The sequence below is a fragment of the Scyliorhinus canicula genome, chromosome 2 (genome assembly GCF_902713615.1).
Source record: "Scyliorhinus canicula chromosome 2, sScyCan1.1, whole genome shotgun sequence".
In the NCBI taxonomy this organism is placed as follows: domain Eukaryota; kingdom Metazoa; phylum Chordata; class Chondrichthyes; order Carcharhiniformes; family Scyliorhinidae; genus Scyliorhinus; species Scyliorhinus canicula.
Window position 1 is genome coordinate 2,943,299 of NC_052147.1, and position 19,827 is coordinate 2,963,125.

At 49.2% G+C, this 19,827-nt stretch overlaps 1 protein-coding gene across 2 annotated transcripts in view; it reads right to left on the reverse strand.

Moving 5' to 3' along the window:
- Positions 1-7,271: 7,271 nt before the first annotated feature.
- LOC119979523 (sterile alpha motif domain-containing protein 15-like) overlaps positions 7,272-19,827 on the reverse strand; it is a 30,336-nt gene continuing 17,780 nt past the window's right edge. The window contains exons 2-3 of one of the 2 annotated variants that reach the window (XM_038821877.1): positions 13,643-13,741; positions 7,272-7,771 (exon numbers count right to left, since the gene is read on the reverse strand). In XM_038821877.1, the coding sequence (XP_038677805.1) occupies positions 7,598-7,771; positions 13,643-13,741 (273 nt within the window). In that variant the 3' untranslated portion in view covers positions 7,272-7,597. The remainder of the gene's footprint in view (positions 7,772-13,642; positions 13,742-19,827) is intronic. The other variant, XM_038821888.1, reaches the window with a different exon arrangement.

Below are 19,827 nucleotides of genomic sequence, written 5' to 3' on the forward strand. Positions count from 1 at the left end.
CTTTCTGCATCTCCTTTCGTTGCTGACGGAACTCCTCTCTGATGAACAGCATCAGCTGCTCCATCTGGGGTTTTCCAGCATGCGACAACCCTTTCCTCTTCGTCATCTTTCCAATTGTTGCTACCTCACAGGTCTCCTCCAGTTCCAGGACTTGACTTTCTTCTGCCGGGTCTGATAATCAGCAGACATACCACCCCCGAGGGAGGAGCTTCTCCTCCTCACCATGAGCTTTCCTGTCAAAATTCCCCCACTTTCGGGTAAAAAGAGACACCTTCGAGCCGGAACTGTCTTGCGTGCGACCACTCATTCCATGGCTACCACTGGACCATAATTCAGAAGGTTTTAAGGTACTGTTGGATAAAGATAAGAATAGCCTTCAGGGTGAAGGTGCTAAATTGGGGGAAGGCTAATTTAGGAAGGGACAGCATGGTAGCCTTGTGGATAGCACAATCGCTTCACAGCTCCAGGGTCCCAGGTTCGATTCCCGGCTGGGTCACTGTCTGTGCGGAGTCTGCACGTTCTCCCTGTGTGTGCGTGGGTTTCCTCCGGGTGCTCCGGTTTCCTCCCACAGTCCAAAGATGTGCAGGTTAGGTGGATTGGCCATGATAAATTGCCCTTAGTGTCCAAAATTGCCCTTGGTGTTGGGTGGGGTTACTGGGTAATGGGGATAGGGTGGAGGTGTTGACCTTGGGTAGGGTGCTCTTTCCAGGAGCCGGTGCAGACTCGATGGGCCGAATGGCCTCCTTCTGCACTGTAAATGCTATAATGCTATGATAATTATAACCTAATTAGACAGGAATTGAAGAATCTAGATTGGGGGCAGATGTTTGAGGGTAAATCAACATCTGGCATGTGGGAGGTTTTCAAATGTCAGTTGATAGGAATTCAGGACCAGTATGTTCCTGTGAGGAGGAATGATAAGTATGGCAAGTTTCGGGAACCCTGAATTATGAGGGATATTGTGAGTTTAGTCCAAAAGAAAAGGAAGCATTTGGAAGGACTAGAAGGCTGGGAACAGACAAATCCCGTGAGGAATATAAGGAAAGTAGAAAGGAATTTAAGTAAGAAGTCAGGAGGGCTAAAAGGGGTCGCAAAAAGTCATCGGCAAACAGGATTAAGGAAAATCCCAAAGTTTTTTATACATCTATAAAAAGAAGAGGGTAGCCAGGGAAAGGGTTGGCCCACTCAAGGACGGGAGGGAATCTCTGTGTGGAGCCAGATGAAATGGGTGAGGTACTAAATCAGTACTGTACTTTGCATCAGTATTTACCAAAGAGAAGGACTCATCTCAGCTCCAGGACATCACTGCAGGAGTTCCTCAGGATAGTGTCCTCGGCCCAACCATCTTCAGCTGCTTCATCAATGACCTCCCTCCCATCATGAGGGGATGTTTGCTAATTGTGCAATGTTCAGCACCATTTGTGACTCCTCAGATAATGAAGCAGTGCGTGTCCAAATGCAGCAAGACCTGGACAATATCCAGGCTCGGGCTGACAAGTGGCAAGTTACATTCGCGCCACATAAGTGCCAGGCAATGACCATCTGCTGCAACAATGGATCTAACCATCGCCCCTTGACAGTCAATGTCATTACTATCACTAAATCCCCACAATCAACATCCTGGGGCTTACCATTGATTAGAAACTGAACTGGACCCAGCCATATTAATACTGTGGCTACCAGGGCAGGTCAAAGGCTAGGAATCCTATGGCAAGTAACTCACCTCCTGACCCCCCCAAAGCCTGTCCACCATCTACAAGGCACAAGTCAGGAGTGTGATGGAATACTGTCCACTTGCCTGGATGAGTGCAGCTCCAACAACACTCAGGACGCTTAACACCATCCAGGACAAAGAAGTCCGCTTGATTGCTCCACCTTCCGCAAACATTCAAACCATCTGTGATGTTCCTTGTATAGTTCTCTCAGATGGCTAGAAGTTGTAGTGTTGACAAAGAACATCAAGCTATGTATTTGAAACAAAACTAGTTTATTTTACACTACTTCAAATGGCTCACACACTTCACCGAGTAATAGCTAATAAAACAACAGTATAAAATTTATGTCACAGAAATCTATATCTTTTTACACTCTTATCTCAACCTCTCACTATCCTTCTTCACAACTTTCTCCCAGAACACCGAGACGCAGCCTTTTCAAAGACTATTCTGTGGTGCCATCTAGTGTTGAGATTCCTCAAACATCATCTTGTCAACCCTTTACACTCCTTACATTATACATATCATTACACCCTCCACCACTGACGCACAGTGGCAGCTGTGTGTACCACCTACAAGATGCACTGTAGTAACTCACCAAGGTTCCTTAGGCAGCACCTTCCAAATCCACGACCACTACCATCTAGAAGGACAAGAGCAGCAGATACCTGGGAACCCCACCACCTGGAGGTTCCCCTCCAAGTCACTCACCCCCCCTGTCGTGGAAATACGTCATGGTTCCTTCACTGTCACTGGGGCATCATCCTGGAACTCCCACCCTAACAGCCCAGAGGGTGTACCTACAGCTCAAGAACTGCAGCAGTTCAAGAAGACAACTCATCACCAACTTCTGAAGGGCAACTAGGGATGGGCAATCAATGTTGGACTAACTAGCGACACCCACATCCCGTAAATTAATTTTAAAAAATGATGAGTCTGGGAAAAGATGTGAAGATAATCTGGGTCACATTGAGATCAAAAAGGTGTTGGGCATCTTGAAAAACATTAAGGTAGATAAGTCCCCAGGGCCTGACAGGATCTACCCCAGAACATTGAGGGAGGCAAGGGAGGAATTTGCTGTGACCTTGACAGAAATCTTTGTATCCTCACTGGCTACAGGTGGGGTACCAGAGGACTGGAGAATAGCTAATGTTGTTCCTTTGTTTACGAAGGGTAGCAGGGTTAATCCAGGGAACTACAGGCCAGTGAGCCTTACGTCAGTAGTAGGGAAATTATTGGAGTGGATTCTCTGAGACAGGATTTACTCCCATTTGGAAGCAAATGGACGTATTAGCGAGAGGCAGCATGGTTTTGTGAAGGGGAGGTCGTGTCATACTAACTTGATCGAGTTTTTTGAGGAGGTGTCAAAGATGATTGATGAACGTAGGGCAGTGGATGTTGTCTATACAGACTTCAGTAAAGTCTTTGATACGGCCCCTCATGGCAGACTGGTACAGAAGGTGAAGTCACAAGGGATCAGAGGTGAACTGGCAAGATGGATCCAGAACTGGCTCGGTCATAGAAGGCAGAGGGTAGCAATGGAAGGGTGCTTTTCTGAACAGAGGGCTACGACCACAGGGATCAGTGCTGGGACCTTTGCTGTTTGTAGTATATATAAATGATTTGGAGGAAAACTGGTTTGATTTTTAAAAAAATATTTTTTTTATTCTCCTCATTTTCATCAAATGCACAAAAGATAATCACCAATAGCAAATACAGTGTCAATCCCTCAAACAGCGTCCCGTTCAATATACAAACCCAAACATTACCCATTCGAAATAAACAAAAAAAAAGAAAATTAACAGTCATCCCATAAACAATATACTGAGCCCCACCAATAGACCACCCCCCCGCCTAACGTTCGATGGCATCCAATTCTTGAAAGTTCAGGGTAAACAATGTCCATGAATTGTAGGACCCTTCCATCCTCCCCCTCAGCTCAAACTTCACCTTCTCGAGCGTCAAAAATTCCAGCAGGTCCCCCCGCATGCCAAGGACGGAGGAGCTGACCTCCACCCCAATAGGACCCGCCCCCAGGCAATCAGCAAGGCGAAGGCTAAGACACCTGCCCCCACATCGGCCTGCAGCCCCTGCTGGTCTGACACTCCGAATATGGTTTCTAAGGGCCCTGGTTCCAAGCTCATATGTACCACCCCGAGATGAACTCAAAACCCCCCTCCAATACCCCTCCAACTTTGGGCAGGACCAAAACATGTGAACATGCTTCACGGGGAAGCGGCTCCTCCCACAGCGCTCACGCACATCCTCCACCCCCTCAAAGGGTCGGTTCATCCTCTCCTTCGAGAGGTGCACCCTGTACACGACCTTCAGCTCTACCAGCCCCAACCTCGCGCACAAAGTTGAGGCACTCACCCTCCGGAGCACCTCACATCACAGACTGTCTTCCATAACCTCCCCAACTCTTCCTCCCACTTGGTTTTAATCCTCCCCAAGGATACCTTATCCTCCCCCAAAAACCTCCCATAGATCGTCGATACCACCGTCTCCATTCCTCCCTTTGTCAATATCTCTTCCAACAATGAGGGGGGGGGGGGAGAGGGGTGCTATCGGGAAGCTCTGAACCTCCTTCCTGGCAAAGTCCTGGAGCTGCAGGTATCTAAATACTTCCCCCTGCCCCAGTCCATATTTCTCCCCCAACTCCTCAAGCCTCGCAAAACGACCTCTCAGGAACAGGTCTTTTAATGCCCTGACTCCCGTCCCCTCCCATCTCCCATCCCACTTCCCTGGCTCAAAATCATGGTTCCTCCTAATCGGCATCTCTCTTGACCCCGGCCACAACTTATAATGCTGCCTCAACCCCGCCCACAACTTATAATGCTGCCTCAACTGCCTCCAAATAGTCAGCATTGCCACCGGGCTCCCAGAATATTTCCCCGGGGCCATCGGAGCGGTGCTGTTACCAACACCCTCAGCCCCGACCCCCTGCACAGACTCTCCTCCATTCTAACCCACTGGGACTCAGAGCCCCCCCCCCCCCCCCGGAGATCCAACTCCTCACCTTTTCTGCATTTGCCGCCCAATAATAGTACAATAAATTTGGGAGGCCCAACCTCTCTGCCTGCCCAACCCTAACCTTCCTAACCCTGGCTTCCTAACCCTGGCTACCTCCCCCCCCCCCCCCCCCCCCCCCCCCAACCACCGAGGCCCAACCCCCCCTGCCTGCCCAACCCTGGCTACTACCCCCCCCCAAATAAACGTGATGATCAACTTATCCACCTCCTCGAAAAACGCCTTCGGCAAAAAGATCGGCAGGCAGTGAAATACAAGCAAAACACGTGTACCTCAGGACCTTCTCCTTCTCGTGGTACCTGTGGAAGCAAACAATCACTGCTCCTGGTGGTTCATTCGCCTTTGGTTTAGGCCTCAACAACCGATTCAGACCGGGAGGGATCCTCTCCCTCTAACATCTTAGCAAAGTACTCAGTCAGCCTCAAGCCCTCCACCCCCTTGGGCAGGCCCACGAGCATCAAATTTTGCCACCTTGATCTATTTTCCAGATCCACTCATTTAGATTGCAGGCCTTTGTTGGCCTCGACCACCCTTCGCAGGTCCTCCCCCATCGAGGTGAGCTGATCATGTGCCGCGACATAGCTTCCTCTACTCCCTTTATTCCCTCACCCTGCTTTGCAAACTGCTTCTCCAAATCCAAGGTAATCACCTCGGTCATCTATTCTGCTGTAAGCAGTGCAGCCCCACCCAGTGACCCAGTCTCCGCCATCTTGCCAGCTCCCAGGCTGGCTCTTTCTCTCGACAGCGAACCCTCACTCCCTCCCTTCTTCACGGCAGTTTTCTTCTGGTGTTTTGACATCTTCCTCCTTCCTTATGCCATCCTGCACTCGATTGTCAAAACATTGCCCTTGGAACCAGCATTAAACTCCAAAAAAACAAGCAGGAGCCACCCAATGTGCAACATCCTCCCACATGGCACCACCAGAAGTCGTAACTGGTCTGATTAGTAAGTTTGCAGACGACACAAAGGTTGGTGGAAATGTGGATAGTGATGAGGACTGTCAGAGGATACAGCAGGATTTAGATCGTTTGGAGACTTGGGCGGAGAGATGGCAGATGGAGTTTAATCCGGACAAATCAGGGCAGCACAGTAGTTAGCACAATTGTTTCACAGCTCCAGGGTCCCGGGTTCGATCCCAGCCTGGGTGACTGTCTGTGCGGAGTCTGCACGTTCTCCCCGTATCTGCGTGGGTTTCCTCCGGGTGCTCTGGTTTCCTCCCACAGTCCAAAGATGTGCGGGTTAAGTGGATTGGCCGTGATAAATTGCCATAAGTGTTCAAAATTGCCCTTAGTGTTGGGTGGGGTTACTGGGTTATGGGGATGGGGTGGACGTGCTCTTTCCCAGAGCTGGTGCAGACTCGATGGGCCGAATGGCCTCCTTCTGCACTGTAAATTCTAGGAAATTCTATGAAATGTGAGGTAATGCATTTTGGAAGGTCTAATGCAGGTAGGGAATATAGTGAATGGTAGAACCCCCAAGAGTATTTACAGTCAGAGAGATCTAGGTGTACAGGTCCACAGGTCACTGAAAGGGGCAACACAGGTGGAGAAGGTAGTCAAGAAGGCATATGGCATGCTTGCCTTCATTGGCCGGGGCATTGAGTTTAAAAATTGGCAAGTCATGTTGCAGCTGTACAGAACCTTAGTTAGGCCACACTTGGGAGTATAGTGTTCAATTCTGGTCGCCACACGACCAGAAGGATGTGGAGGCTTTGGAGAGGGTGCAGAAGAGATTTACCAGAATGTTGCCTGGTTTGGAGGGCATTAGCTATGAGGAGCGGTTGAATAAACTCTGTTTGTTCTCACTGGAACGACGGAGGTTGAGGGGCGACCTGATAGAGGTCTACAAAATTATGAGGGGCATAGACAGAGTGGATAGTCAGAGGCTTTTCCCCAGGGTAGAGGGGTCAATTACACGGGGGCATAGGTTTAAGGTGCGAGGGGCAAGGTTTAGAGGAGATGTACGAGGCAAGTTTTTTTACACAGAGGGTAGTGGGTGCCTGGAATTCGCTGCCGGAGGAGGTGGTGGAAGCAGGGACGATAGTGACATTTAAGGGGCATCTTGACAAACACATGAATAGGATGGGAATAGAGGGATACGGACCCAGGAAGTGTAGAAGGTTTTAGTTTAGACGGGCAGCATGGTCGGCACGGGCTTGGAGGGCCGAAGGGCCTGTTCCTGTGCTGCACTTTTCTTTGTTGTTATATCGCCATTCCTTCACTGTTGCTGGGTGAAAATGCTGGAACTCGCTCTCTAACTACACAATGGATGTACCTACTGCCAAAGGGACTGCAGTGGTTCAAGAAACTGGCTCACCACCACCTTCTCAAGGGAATTTAGGGATGGGCTACAAATGCTGACCTGACCAGTGTTACCCACACCCACCAATGGACAACTTACTGCAGCAATGATTCATGGTCAGAACAGGGTGACAGTCACACAACGAAGGAAGTTTGAGTTAGTACAAGACCCTGCTGATAACTGCTGGTGTCAAACCCTTTACATTCAAAGAAAATATTGGATACTTTTCAAATTGGAGCCAACTGATTTTACATAATAAGCAGTTACTGTGCCCCCATCACAGGGACTGAAAATTCATTAATGTGACTAGCTAACAGGATTGATGACCAGATCATAGTGATCAAAGACACACTCACACATAATGACATACCAAAATACACACAGGAAAATGACATCTGGTGAAATACAGAAAGCTGATAAGGAGGGCATCATGGAATCCCTCTTCAGCTGGCCTCCCTTGGCTCTAGGCACTTTGAGAAGCCCATGATTCTTTGTGATCCTAAAAGCAGGCAAGATTCTTCCCAATTTGCGCCCTGAATGCGGAGGTGACTCAGTCATCCATCTCCTTCAGGAACTCTGCCAGTGTCAGTCCATTAGCTCTGGGTCCAGTTGGAGCCTTGCGTTCCAGAAACAACCCCATGGGATCCCTGCGAGGCTGGGAAATACTCCGCTTCCAGAGTGGCTCCTCGATATCCAGCAGTTTCTGAATCTCATGGGAGATCACCTACAAACAACAACAACAAACTGCATTTATATAGTGCCTTTTAATGGAGCAAAGTCAGCCAAGTCACTTAATAGGAGCATAATTGTCACTACTGGATCAAAATCCTGAAACTCCATAACTGCACTGTTTTTGTAGCTACACCTGACTTGCAGTAATTGAGGAAGCTAGTTCCCCATCACCCTCTTACTGTGAATTATGGAAGGGCAGTAAACACTAATTTTACCAGCGATGCTCATATCCACAAATGATTTTTTTAAAAACAAGACAAAATGTTGTGACTCAGCTGTGGAGGGAGATACAAGGACAGAGGATTAAACAGCTTGGTCAAAAAGGTATCTTAAAGGAGAGGAGAGAATCAGAGAGGTTTCACAATAATCTTTATTCTTGTCACAAGTAGGCTTACATTGACACTGCAATGAAGTTACTGTGAAAAGCCTCTAGTCTCCACACTCCGGCGCCTGGATTTCAAGGTGAGAGGGGGAAAGTTTAAGGGAGATGTGCGTGCAAAGTTTTTTACACAGAGGGTGATGGGTGCCTGGAACGCTTTACCAGCGGAGGTGGTAGAGGCGGGCACGATAGCATCATTTAAGAGGCATCTAGACAGGTATATGAACAGGCGGGAACAGAGGGAAGTAGACCTTGGAAAATAGGAGACAGGTTTAGATAAAGGATCTGGATCGGTACAGGCTGGGAGGGCCGGAGGGCCTGTTCCTGTGCTGTAATTTTCTTTGTTCTTTGTTCGGGTACACGGAGGGAGAATTCAGAATGTCCAATTCACCTAACAGCTCATCTTTCGGGACTTGTGGGAGGAAACTGGAGCACCCGGAGGAAACCCACGCAGACACGGGGAGAACGTGCAGACTCCGCACAGATAGTGACCCAAGCCGGGAATCGAACCTGGGACCTTGGAGCTGTGAAGCAACAGTGCTAACCACTTTGCTACCGTGCCGGCCATTATCGCCAATATTATCACCAATTGTCAGGTACTTAAAATCAGGGATGTGCAGGAGAGCAGAATTGGAGGAATGTAGAGAGCTCAGAGTTGTTGGGCTGGAGAAGATTACAGAATAGGAATGGACAAGGATTTGAACACAAGGATAAGGGGCGCGATTCTCCGCTCCCCATGCCGGGTGGGAGAACCGTGGGAGGGCCGGGCGACTCATTTCACGCCCCCCTGGCGCCCCCCACGATTCTCCCATCCCCCCCCGCTCAGAAGAATCGCCGCTCGCGACCGGCGATGGGCCGAGCGGCCTGCCGGTTGTGACCGGTTCACGATGGCGGCAACCAGACCTGGTCGCTGCCGTCGTGAACATTGCACCAAATGCCCGTTTGAAGCTTGTGGGAGGCGGAGAGGGGAGTGAGCACCACGGTCGTGCTCGGGAGGGGACTGGCCCGCGATCGGTGCCCACCGATCGTCGGGCCGGCGTCTCAAATGACGCACTCTTTCCCCTCCGCCGCCCCGCAAGATCAAGCCACCACGTCTTGCAGGGCAGCGGAGGGGAAGATGGCCACCGCGCATGCGCGGGTTTGAGCCGTCATGACATCAGTCGCGTATGCGCGGGTTGGAGCCGGCCAACCTGCGCATGCGCGGCTGACGTCACATAGGCGCCGCCGTCGCGTCATTCTCGGCGCGCCGCCTTGACGCAAGCGTCAAGGCCCAGCGGCCAAGAATAACGGAGCGCCGCTCCTAGCCCCCTGGGTGGGGGTGAATACGGTGAGAGGAGTGGCCTCCGAGGCTGTCGTGAAACTCGGCCGAGTTCACGACGGCCTTCCCAAATTTTCCCGGGAGCGGAGAATTCCGCCCAAGAATTTTGAAATCAGGGTTGTTGCTGGTGTGGAAACCAATGTGGGCCAGAGAGCATAGAGAGATGGGTGAACAGAATTTGAGTAACGGGACAAGCAGCAGAATTTTGGATGAGCTGAAGTTTTGGACGATGAAAGATGGGAGGCTGAAGAAGAGAGTGTGGAATAGTTGAGTGTGTGGGTAATAAGGCAGAAATGAGCAATGTTGTGCAGGTGAACATTAATTTTTTTTTATTTTTAAAAATAAATTTAGTGTACCCAATTCATTTTTTCCAATTAAGGGGCAATTTAGTGTGGCCAATCCACCTAACCTGCACATCTTTGGGTTGTGGGGGCCAAACCCACGCAGACATGGGGAGAATGCGCAAACTCCACACAGACAGTGACCCAGAGCCGGGATCGAACCTGGGACCTCAGCGTCGTGAGGCTGCAGGGCTCCCACTGCGCCACCGTGCTGCCCCCAGGTGAACATTAATAACACTGCTGTAAGCACAGCCTTTAAAATGCAACAGGGAACGTAACCAAAATTGATGGTGTAAATAACAACCCTGACTACGCGTCACACAAAGCAATTACACAAAATTTCTTCATGCAGCAGGGTAAAAAACCCACTGGATGTGAAAGTCGAAAAGCGGAAAGTCAGAAGTTGAAGGCAGAGGTTGGTGAGCGAGGGATGGGTGTGTCAGAGAGGGGCATTCTTCAGAGAATTTACACATTTTACATTAAAATCGATGCACGCTGTTATAACCCCCACACGGACCACAGGGAAACCATTGTTGATCTCTCCGTATGAGTATGAGCTTCCCAGATAGGGGCGGGGGCCACCCAGCTGGAACGTGTAAAAGGCTACACATTAAAGCCGGCCCAGGCAGGGACTGGTGTGGTTCATCCAGTGCGGGCTGGATTGGGAGAGAGTTACTGCTGTGGCAGAATATTGTATATAGTTCAATAAATTATTGTTCCACTACTACTAGCCTCATCAAACTCCATCGGTGTAACTGTGAAATCAGTGTCCATGGAGCAGGCTCATTCATCCCTACTTGCCAGAGGAACACCCAGCTTGAGGTTCAAATAGAATAGAATAGAACAGTACAGCACAGAACAGGCCCTTCGGCCCTCGATGTTGTGCCGAGCAATGATCACCCTACTTAAACCCACGTAACCCGTATACCCAACAATCCCCCCATTAACCTTACACTACGGGCAATTTAGCATGGCCAATCCACCTAACCCGCACATCTTTGGACTGTGGGAGGAAACCGGAGCACCCGGAGGAAACCCACGCAGACACGGGGAGAACGTGCAGACTCCGCACAGTGACCCAGCCGGGAACCGAACCTGGGACCCTGGAGCTGTGAAGCATTGATGCTAACCACCATGCTACCGTGAGGCCCCTAATTTGAACACTCTCCAAGTGGCAAACAGCAGGTGTGAGGGAATCCCACTGCTTGTTGCTCTTTATTGTCGCACTCTATGTTCCCTTGTCCAGCCCACCTCCCCACCCCCACCACAAAAACCTACACCTAATGTGGTAGAAAAGAAAGACTTGTGCTGATGTGGTACTTTTCATGATCACTGACGCCTCAAGGCTCTTCACAGCCAATGGAGTACTCACTGCTGTAATGGAGGAAATGCAGCAGCTAATTTATTTCACTGTCGCTGGGACAAAACCCTGGGTCTCCCTCCCTGACAGCACAGTGGGTGTACCTACACCTCAGGGCCTGCAGCGGTTCAAGAAGGCGGCTCACCACCACTTTCTGATGGGCAACTAGGGATGGGCAATAACTGCTGTCCTAGCCAGCGACGCCCACATCCTGTGAACTAATAGAGAAGCACAATCAGCAATGCGATGATGACCAGCTAATTTGTTTTTGTGATGTAGAGGGATAAGTATTGACCTGGACACCAGGGATAGCTCTCCTTCAAAATAGCGGCTTGGGATCTTTTACATACAAACAATAATAAGGGGCTGGTTTAGCTCACTGGGCTAAATCGCTGGCTTTTAAAGCAGACCAAGCAGGCCAGCAGCACAGTTCAATTCCCGTACCAGCCTCCCCGAACAGGCGCCGGAATGTGGCGACTAGGGGCTTTACACAGTAACTTCATTTGAAGCCTACCCGTGACAATAAGCGATTTTCATTTCATTTTCATTCCATAATAATCTTTATTATTGTCACAAGTAGGCTTACATTAAGACTGCAATGAAGTTACTGTGAAAAGCCCCTAGTTGCCACACTCCAGCACCTGTTCGGGAACACTGATGGAGAATTCACAATGTGGCCCAAGCCGGGAATTGAACCCGGGTCCCTGGCACTGTGAAGCAACAGTGCTAACCACTGTACAATCAATAAGGAAACTGTAGGCCATTCAGTTCCAGCATTTAATAAGATCATGGCTAATCTAATAGTAACCTCAAATCTGCTTCCCTCCCACCCCGGAAAGCCTATCACTCCCTTACTTATCAAGTTTCAGAGTCTCGCTCCCCCCCTCTGCCTGGAGCTCATCCCCCCCCTCTGCCAGGGGCTCAACCCCCCCCCCCCTCTGCCAGGGGCTCAACCCCCCACCCCTCTGCCAGGGGCTCACTCCCCCCTCTGCCAGGGGCTCCCCCCCCCCTCTGCCAGGGGCTCAACCCCCCCCCCTCTGCCAGGGGCTCACCCCCCCCTCTGCCAGGGGCTCACCCCCCCCCTCTGCCAGGGGCTCACCCCTCCCCCCCTCTGCCAGGGGCTCACCCCTCCCCCCCTCTGCCAGGGGCTCACCCCCCCCCCTCTGCCAGGGGCTCACCCCCCCCTCTGCCAGGGGCTCACCCCCCCCTCTGCCAGGGGCTCACCCCCCCCTCTGCCAGGGGCTCACCCCCCCCTCTGCCAGGGGCTCACCCCCCCTCTGCCAGGGGCTCATCCCCCTCTCTGCCAGGGGCTCACCCCCCCCTCTGCCAGGGGCGCACCCTCCCCCTCTGCCAGGGGCTCATCCCCCCCTCTGCCAGGGGCTTCCCCCCCCTCTGCCAGGGGCTCACCCCCCCTCTGCCAGGGGCTCACCCCCCCCTCTGCCAGGGGCTCACCCCCCCCCTCTGCCAGGGGCTCACCCCCCCTTCTGCCTGGGGCTCACCCCCCCTCTGCCAGGGGCTCACTGCCCTCTCTCTGCCAGGGGCTCACCCCCCCCCCCCCCCGCCAGGGGTTCACCCCCCCCCCCCCCCCCCACCTCATCTCTGTTGAGATTAAATTGTTGAGGCTCCATTTGCCTGAGCTGGCAGATGGTTCTCACATTAAAATATTAATTGTCCTTTGTAAAATTTTGAATGATAAATTCCCAATTGTCTGCTCTTCATGGCAGTACGATCTCGGCCCTGGGTCACTGACTGTGTGGAGTTTGCACATTCTCCCCGTGCCTACGTTGGTCTCACCCCCACAACGCAAAAGATGTGCAGGGTAGGTGGATTGGCCATGCCAAATCGCCCCTTAATTGGGAAAAAAAGAATTGGGCACTTAAAAAAATTCCTATTTGTGTATTAATAGAAATTGTCTATTGTCAGACTGAATTATATCAATCAGCAGCAGGGTGTTGCAGCACCACCACTGGCTGGAGAATGTAATTACAGTGTGACTCATTTACAGACAGCTTGCAATATAACCTGCCTGCTGTACTCTGTGTCGAGGAGGACCATGCTTGGTCCTGTCATCCCCAGATTGCTCTATAGTTGATGGTAACCAAGGGCCGAGTTTCTTACAAAGTTATGGATGTTGGAATTTCTAACGGCAATACAAACATATGGACACAGCGTATGACTTTAAAATGAACATCAGCAGGAGACGGACAAGTAATATCTTAAATCAAAAACAGAAAATACCGGTCAGTCTCAGCAGGTCGGACAACATCTGCGGAGAGAGAAGGGAGTGAATGTTTCGAGTCTGGATGACTCTTTGTCAAAGTTACAGTCAGGCTGGAATCGTTCGCTCCCTTTTCTCACTGCAGACGCTGTCAGACCCGCTGAGATTGTCCAGCGTTTTCTGTTTTTGTTTCAGATTCCAGCATCCGCAGTAATTTGCTCTTAATTCTACAAATCAGCTGGCTGACCTTCATGTGTTCAAAGTCTGTGATTCCCAAACGGGGTAGGGTGGAGCAGTTGATAAAAATGAGTTTCCTGCCAGTGATTCTGTTTGATATAAAACAATCCTGGAATAAAGAACAGGGAAAAAAATCATTACACAAGGGTTAGTTTTGGATGGGAATGGGGAACGGAGAGGATGGGTGAGACTGGGGTGCTGGGTCATTTAGTAATAGCTGGAAAAAGGTTAAGGTTGGTAATCAGAATTGTAAGAGTCAAATGACCCAGGTTTCTCCGGGGGTATTCAGTCAGCGTATTACCCAGGAGCATATTTGTCCAGGAGTATATTTGCTGGCTACATATTTATCTGGGGCATTTCGTTGCCATATTCTCCAAGGGATATTTAGTCTGTATATTTTCCGAAGAGAATATTTTCATGTGGGTATATTTAACCAAGAGTTAAATTTGGTTTAATTGGGATATATTTTCTGGGGCGAATATGTGCTGAGAGAAATTTTGTAAGATTATCCACCTCTGTATAAATTTGCCCAGGATGTATTTGGCTATATATTTTCTCAAAGTATATTTTCCAACTGTGTATATTTGCTTGTAAGTACATAGCCTGTGTCTTTTTGCCTGGATGTACCTTTTACCAGGTGTATGTTTCCATGGAAGTATATTTTCCTCAATATTTTCACCAATATGTATTTGCACTGGTATATTTACTCTGGTGTATATTTCCCATAAATATATTTCCCTAGGAGTATATTTGCTCTGACATATCATTACCCTGAGTATATTTACCCAGTTGTATATTTTACATACAGTATATTTGCCTGGAATATCATTGTCCGGGTGTGCATTTACTCAGGTGTATATTTCCCAGGATATATATTTGTCAATATATATTCCCTGGGTATATTTGCCAGAGAATGTGATTATCAAGTTGTATGTTTGCTCAATTATTTGTCTCGATGTATATAGCCTAGTTGTAGATTTTGCCAAGTGTATCTATCCAGTGTATATTGTCCAGATGTACATTTGCCTCAGTATAAAGCTTATCCTAGAGTGTATTGGTCTGGTGTATATTTTCCCAGGCACATATTTGACCAGATTTATCTCTGCTGATGCGTATATTATTAGCTGCATGTATGTCTGGGTGTATATCTGACCTAGTGTATGTTTGTCCAGATATATATATATATATCTGCCCAAGTGTATATTTACCTCTGTCTAAATTTGCCTGTGCATATATCTGTCCAGGTGGAGATCTTCCTTGTCTACATCTGTCCATGTGTATATTCGCCTTGGTGATATCTGAATGGCTAAGTCTTTGTCTGGACGGAATGGTATTTGGGCGGAACAGTTGCTTCACAGCTCCAGGGTCCCAGGTTCGATTCCTGACTTGCGTCGCTATCTGTGCGGAGTCTGCATGATCTCCCCGTGTGTCCGTGGGTTTCCTCCGGGTGCTCTGGTTTCCTCCCACAATCCAAAGACGTGCAGGTTAGGTGGATTGGTCGTGCTAAATTGCCCTTAGTGTCCAAAAAGGTTAGATGGGGTTACTTGGTTACAGAGATAGGGTGGAGATGTGGGCTTAGATAGGGTGATCGTTCCATGGGCCGGTGAAGACTTGATGGGCCGAATGACCTCCTTCTGCACTGTAAATTCTATGATCTCCCTGTCTGCATATTTACCCACATACCAATTTGGCCTTGGATATAGCTGCCCAGATATATTTCTGCCCAGGTTAGTGTTAGTTAGATATCAGCCCTATTGGATATCTGCCGTGTGGATATCATTCCCAGTGGATATCTTGCCTATCTACCTTGATGTGTGGCTACCTGGGTGAATATTTGTCCTGGTTAATATCTTCCTGGGCACAAAGCATCCCTGAAAAGGTAAAATATCCCACCCTGTGACTGACCAAATTGGTTTATTCAGGAAAGCATTGTGGAGATCTACCATGCGGTTTAAGTGCAGCCTCGCATACAATTTAAAACTGGGTAGAAATTTGAGGTACACTTCCCGGATGCGAAGTAAGGATCTTTTATTGCCTCTCCTGATTACAATTGAGAGAAACTTAAATCTATTCTCAATAAAGCCGTGCCAGCAAAAGATTTAAAGAGAAGTAATTTATAAAACAATTTTAACTTTCAAAAATAATACAGAAATGGTTTCTTGCTTAAGGCAATGACAGCTTGCACAGACTTCAAGAGTTTCTGAAGGGAAAATATGAAAATAAGGATAGTGAATAGTCAAGTAAAAGTATAGATTGATCCGGATGGAAAATGGCTTCCCGAACTTCTATGTTTAAGGAGAATGTTATCAGTCCAACTCCATCTGTCCCGACCCCTGCAATGTGCTGATTGGCTTGGATGCGTTTCAAAATATATTTGGTTGAATGGTTAGTTGTTAATCATCAATGTGCAACATATATTTGGATATGTTGCATTTATAGATTTTTGTGTGTGTTGGAATGTGATATGTCCTTTTAATCAATTCTAGTTTTTGCTGGTTTATTGCTGACTGTGCTTCTATCTGAATTCTGAACAATGGTGTGTTCATGTAGTCATGGCGACCTTGGGTACGCTGCATAGCTTTTGCTCGTTAAAACAATGGTCAGTTTATGATATCAGTAAACATGGTGCATAAGCTCGAGCTAGTTTCTTTGAATGTTTCAGATTCTGTGTTTTGCCACTGCAAATTCTGCAAGCTGTGTTTTTGTAATCTAAATTATGCTTGAAGTTATATGATGAAATCCATTTTAAAATGGATTTTAAACTGGGCTTTAGTTTTTACATTTAAATGGCAAAATCAATGACCCTTTTACCTATTAGAAATGGACAGTTTCCTTCAGGCATCAAACACATTAATTGGGAATGTGCAGAGGCATTGGAGGGAGTGCACAGTGGCTATTTGTATGGGTGGATATCTGCCCATACGGATATCTACCGTCTGGATATCACCCCCACCGTACATCCGCCTCAATGGATATCAGCCCCAGAATATCTGCCCCAGTGGCTATACGCCCACCCCCCCCCCCCAACCACTGGGTATCTACCCCCCCTGGGTATCTGCCCCCCCCAATGGGTATCTACCCACCCCCCCGGTATCTGCCCCCCCCCAGTGGGTATCACCCCCCCCCCCACAGTGGGTATCTGGCCCCCCCATTGGGTATCTGCCCCCCCCCCCACCCACTGAGACTGAGTATCTTCCCCCCCCCCAGTGAGTATCTGCCCCTCCCCCCCCGCAAAGAACAAAGAAAGGTACAGCACAGGAACAGGCCCTTCGGCCCTCCAAGCCCGTGCCGAACATGTTGCCCGTCTAAACTAAAATCTTCTACACTTCCTGGGTCCGTATTCCTCTATTCCCATCCTATTCCCATCCAGCAGAGGGCAGCAGAGCAGAGCTTCTGATTGGCTGTTCCAGGGAGATTTGCATACGTGCAGTACGGTCAGCGTAAGTTGAAGGTGTACCTGCGCAAGTGACCCGAGGAGTTCGAGGGAAGGCAAGCATCCAGCAGAGGGCAGCAGAGCAGAGCTTCTGATTGGCTGTTCCGGGGAGATTTGCATATGTGCAGTACGGTCAGCGTAAGTTGAAGGTGTACCTGCGCATGTGACCAGAGGAGTTCGATGGAAGGCAAGCATCCAGCAGAGGGCAGCAGAGCTTCTGATTGGCTGTTCCGGGGAGATTTGCATACATGCAGTACGGTCAGCGTAAGTTGAAGGTGGTTTGTGAAGGGGCTGTTCTCGAGTGACAGCTTTACCCAAAACACTACTTGCGTAGCGTCTCCCACCCATCCTCCTCCTCTAACCAAAAAAAAAGTTCTGTCCGTCGGATTGCTTAACTAACAAGTTTTCTTTCTTTATTTTTTTTTGGTTTTTAGTTTTCAGTAGTTGGGAAGTTAGTTCAGTGGGAATGGAGGCTAGGGCAGTTGAATGTTCCTCCTGCAGAATGTGGGAGGAAAGGGTCACCTAGAGTGTCCCTGCTGACTACATCTGCGGGAAGTGCACCCAACTCCAGCACCTCAAGAACCGCGTTAGGGACCTAGAGCTGGATGAGCTTCGGATCATTCGGGAGGCGGAGGGGGTTATTGAATGGAGTTAAAGGGAGGTAGTCACACCTCAGGTAAAAGAAGAAGGTAGATGGGTTACCATCAGGGGAGGGAGAGGGAACCGGCAGGCAGTGCAGGGATCCCCTGTGGTCGTTCCCCTCTATAACAAGTATACCGTTTTGGATACTGTTGGGGGGGACAACTTACCAGGGGTAAGCAATGGGGCACAGGTCTCTGGCACAGAGTCTGTCCCTGTTGCTCAGAAGGGACGGGAGAAGAGGAACAGAGCATTTGTCATTGGGGACTCCATAGTTAGAGGAACAGACAGGAGGTTCTGTGGGAACGAAAGAGACTCACGGTTGGTGTGTTGCCTCCCAGGTGCCAGGGTTCGTGATGTCTCTGATTGTGTTTTTGGGATCCTTAAGGGAGAGGGGGAGCAGCCCCAAGTCGTGGTCCACATAGGTACCAACGACATAGGTAGGAAGAGAGATGGGGATTTGAGACAGAAATTCAGGGAGCTAGGGTGGAAGCTGAGAGCTAGAACAAACAGAGTTGTTATCTCTGGGTTGTTACCCATGCCACGTGCTCGCAAAGTGTGAAATAGCGAGAGAGAGGAGTTGAACATGTGGCTACAGGGATGGTGTAGGAGGGAGGGTTTTGGTTTCCTGGATAATTAGGGCTCATTCTGGGGTAGGTGGGACCTCTACAAACAGGATGGTCTTCACCTGAACCAGAGGGGTACCAATATCCTGGGGGGGGGGGGGGGGGGGGAGATTTGCTAGTGCTCTTCGGGGGGGTTTAAACTAATTCAGCAGGGGGATGGGAACCTGGGTGAGCTTGCAGCATGGGTTGGTACCTGGGATCTCGATGTTGTGGCGATTTCGGAGACATGGGTAGAGCAGGGACAGGAATGGTTGTTGCAGGTTCCAGGATTTAGATGTTTCTGTAAGAACAGCTCCAGGGTCCCAGGGTCCCAGGTTCGATTCCCGGCTGGGTCACTGTCTGTGTGGAGTCTGCACGTCCTCCCCCTGTGTGCGTGGGTTTCCTCCGGGTGCTCCGGTTTCCTCCCACAGTCCAAAGATGTGCGGGTTAGGTGGATTGGCCATGCTAAATTGCCCGTAGTGTCCTAATAAAAGTAAGGTTAAGGGGGGGGGTTGTTAGGTTATGGGTATAGGGTGGATACGTGGGTTTGAGTAGGGTGATCATGGCTCGGCACAACATTGAGGGCCGAAGGGCCTGTTCTGTGCTGTACTGTTCTATGTAACAGAGAAGATGGTAAAAGACGGGGGTGTGTGGCATTGTTAATCAAGGAAAGTATTACGGCGGTAGAAAGGACGTTTGAGGACTCGTCTACTGAGGTAGTATGGGCCGAGGTTAGGAACAGGAGAGGAAAGGTCACCCTGTTGTGAGTTGTCTATAGACCTCCGAATAGTTCCAGAGATGTAGAGGAAAGGATTGCAAAGATGATTCTCGACAGGAGCGAGAGTAACAGGGTAGTTGTTATGGGGGACTTTAACTTTCCAAATATTGACTGGAAATACTATAGTTCGAGTACTATAGATGGGTCAGTTTTTGTGCAGTGTGTGCAGGAGGGTTTTCTGACACAGTATGTAGACAGGCCAACAAGGGGCGAGGCCACATTGGATTTGGTACTAGGTAATGAATCCGGCCAGGTGTTAGATTTAGATGTAGGTGAACACTTTGGTGATAGTGATCACAATTCGGTTATGTTTACTTTAGCAATGGGCAGGGATAGGTATATACTGCAAGGCAAGAATTATAGCTGGGTGAAAGGCAATTATGATGCTATTCGGCAAGATTTAGGATGTATAGGATGGGGAAGGAAACTGCAGGGGATGGGTACAATCGAAATGTGGAGCTTTTTCAAGAAACAGCTACTGCGTATCCTTGATAAGTATGTACCTGTCAGGCAGGCAGGAAGTTGTCGAGCAAGGGAACCGTGGTTTACTAGGGAAGTTGAAGCACTTGTCAAGAGGAAGAAGAAGGCTTATGTTAGGATGAGACATAAAGGCTCAGTTAGGGCACTTGAGAGTTACAAGTTAGCCAGGAAGGACCTAAAGGGAGAGTTAAGAGCGAGGAGAAGACACGAAAAGTCGTTGGCGGATAGGATCAAGGAAAATCCTACGGCTTTCTATAGGT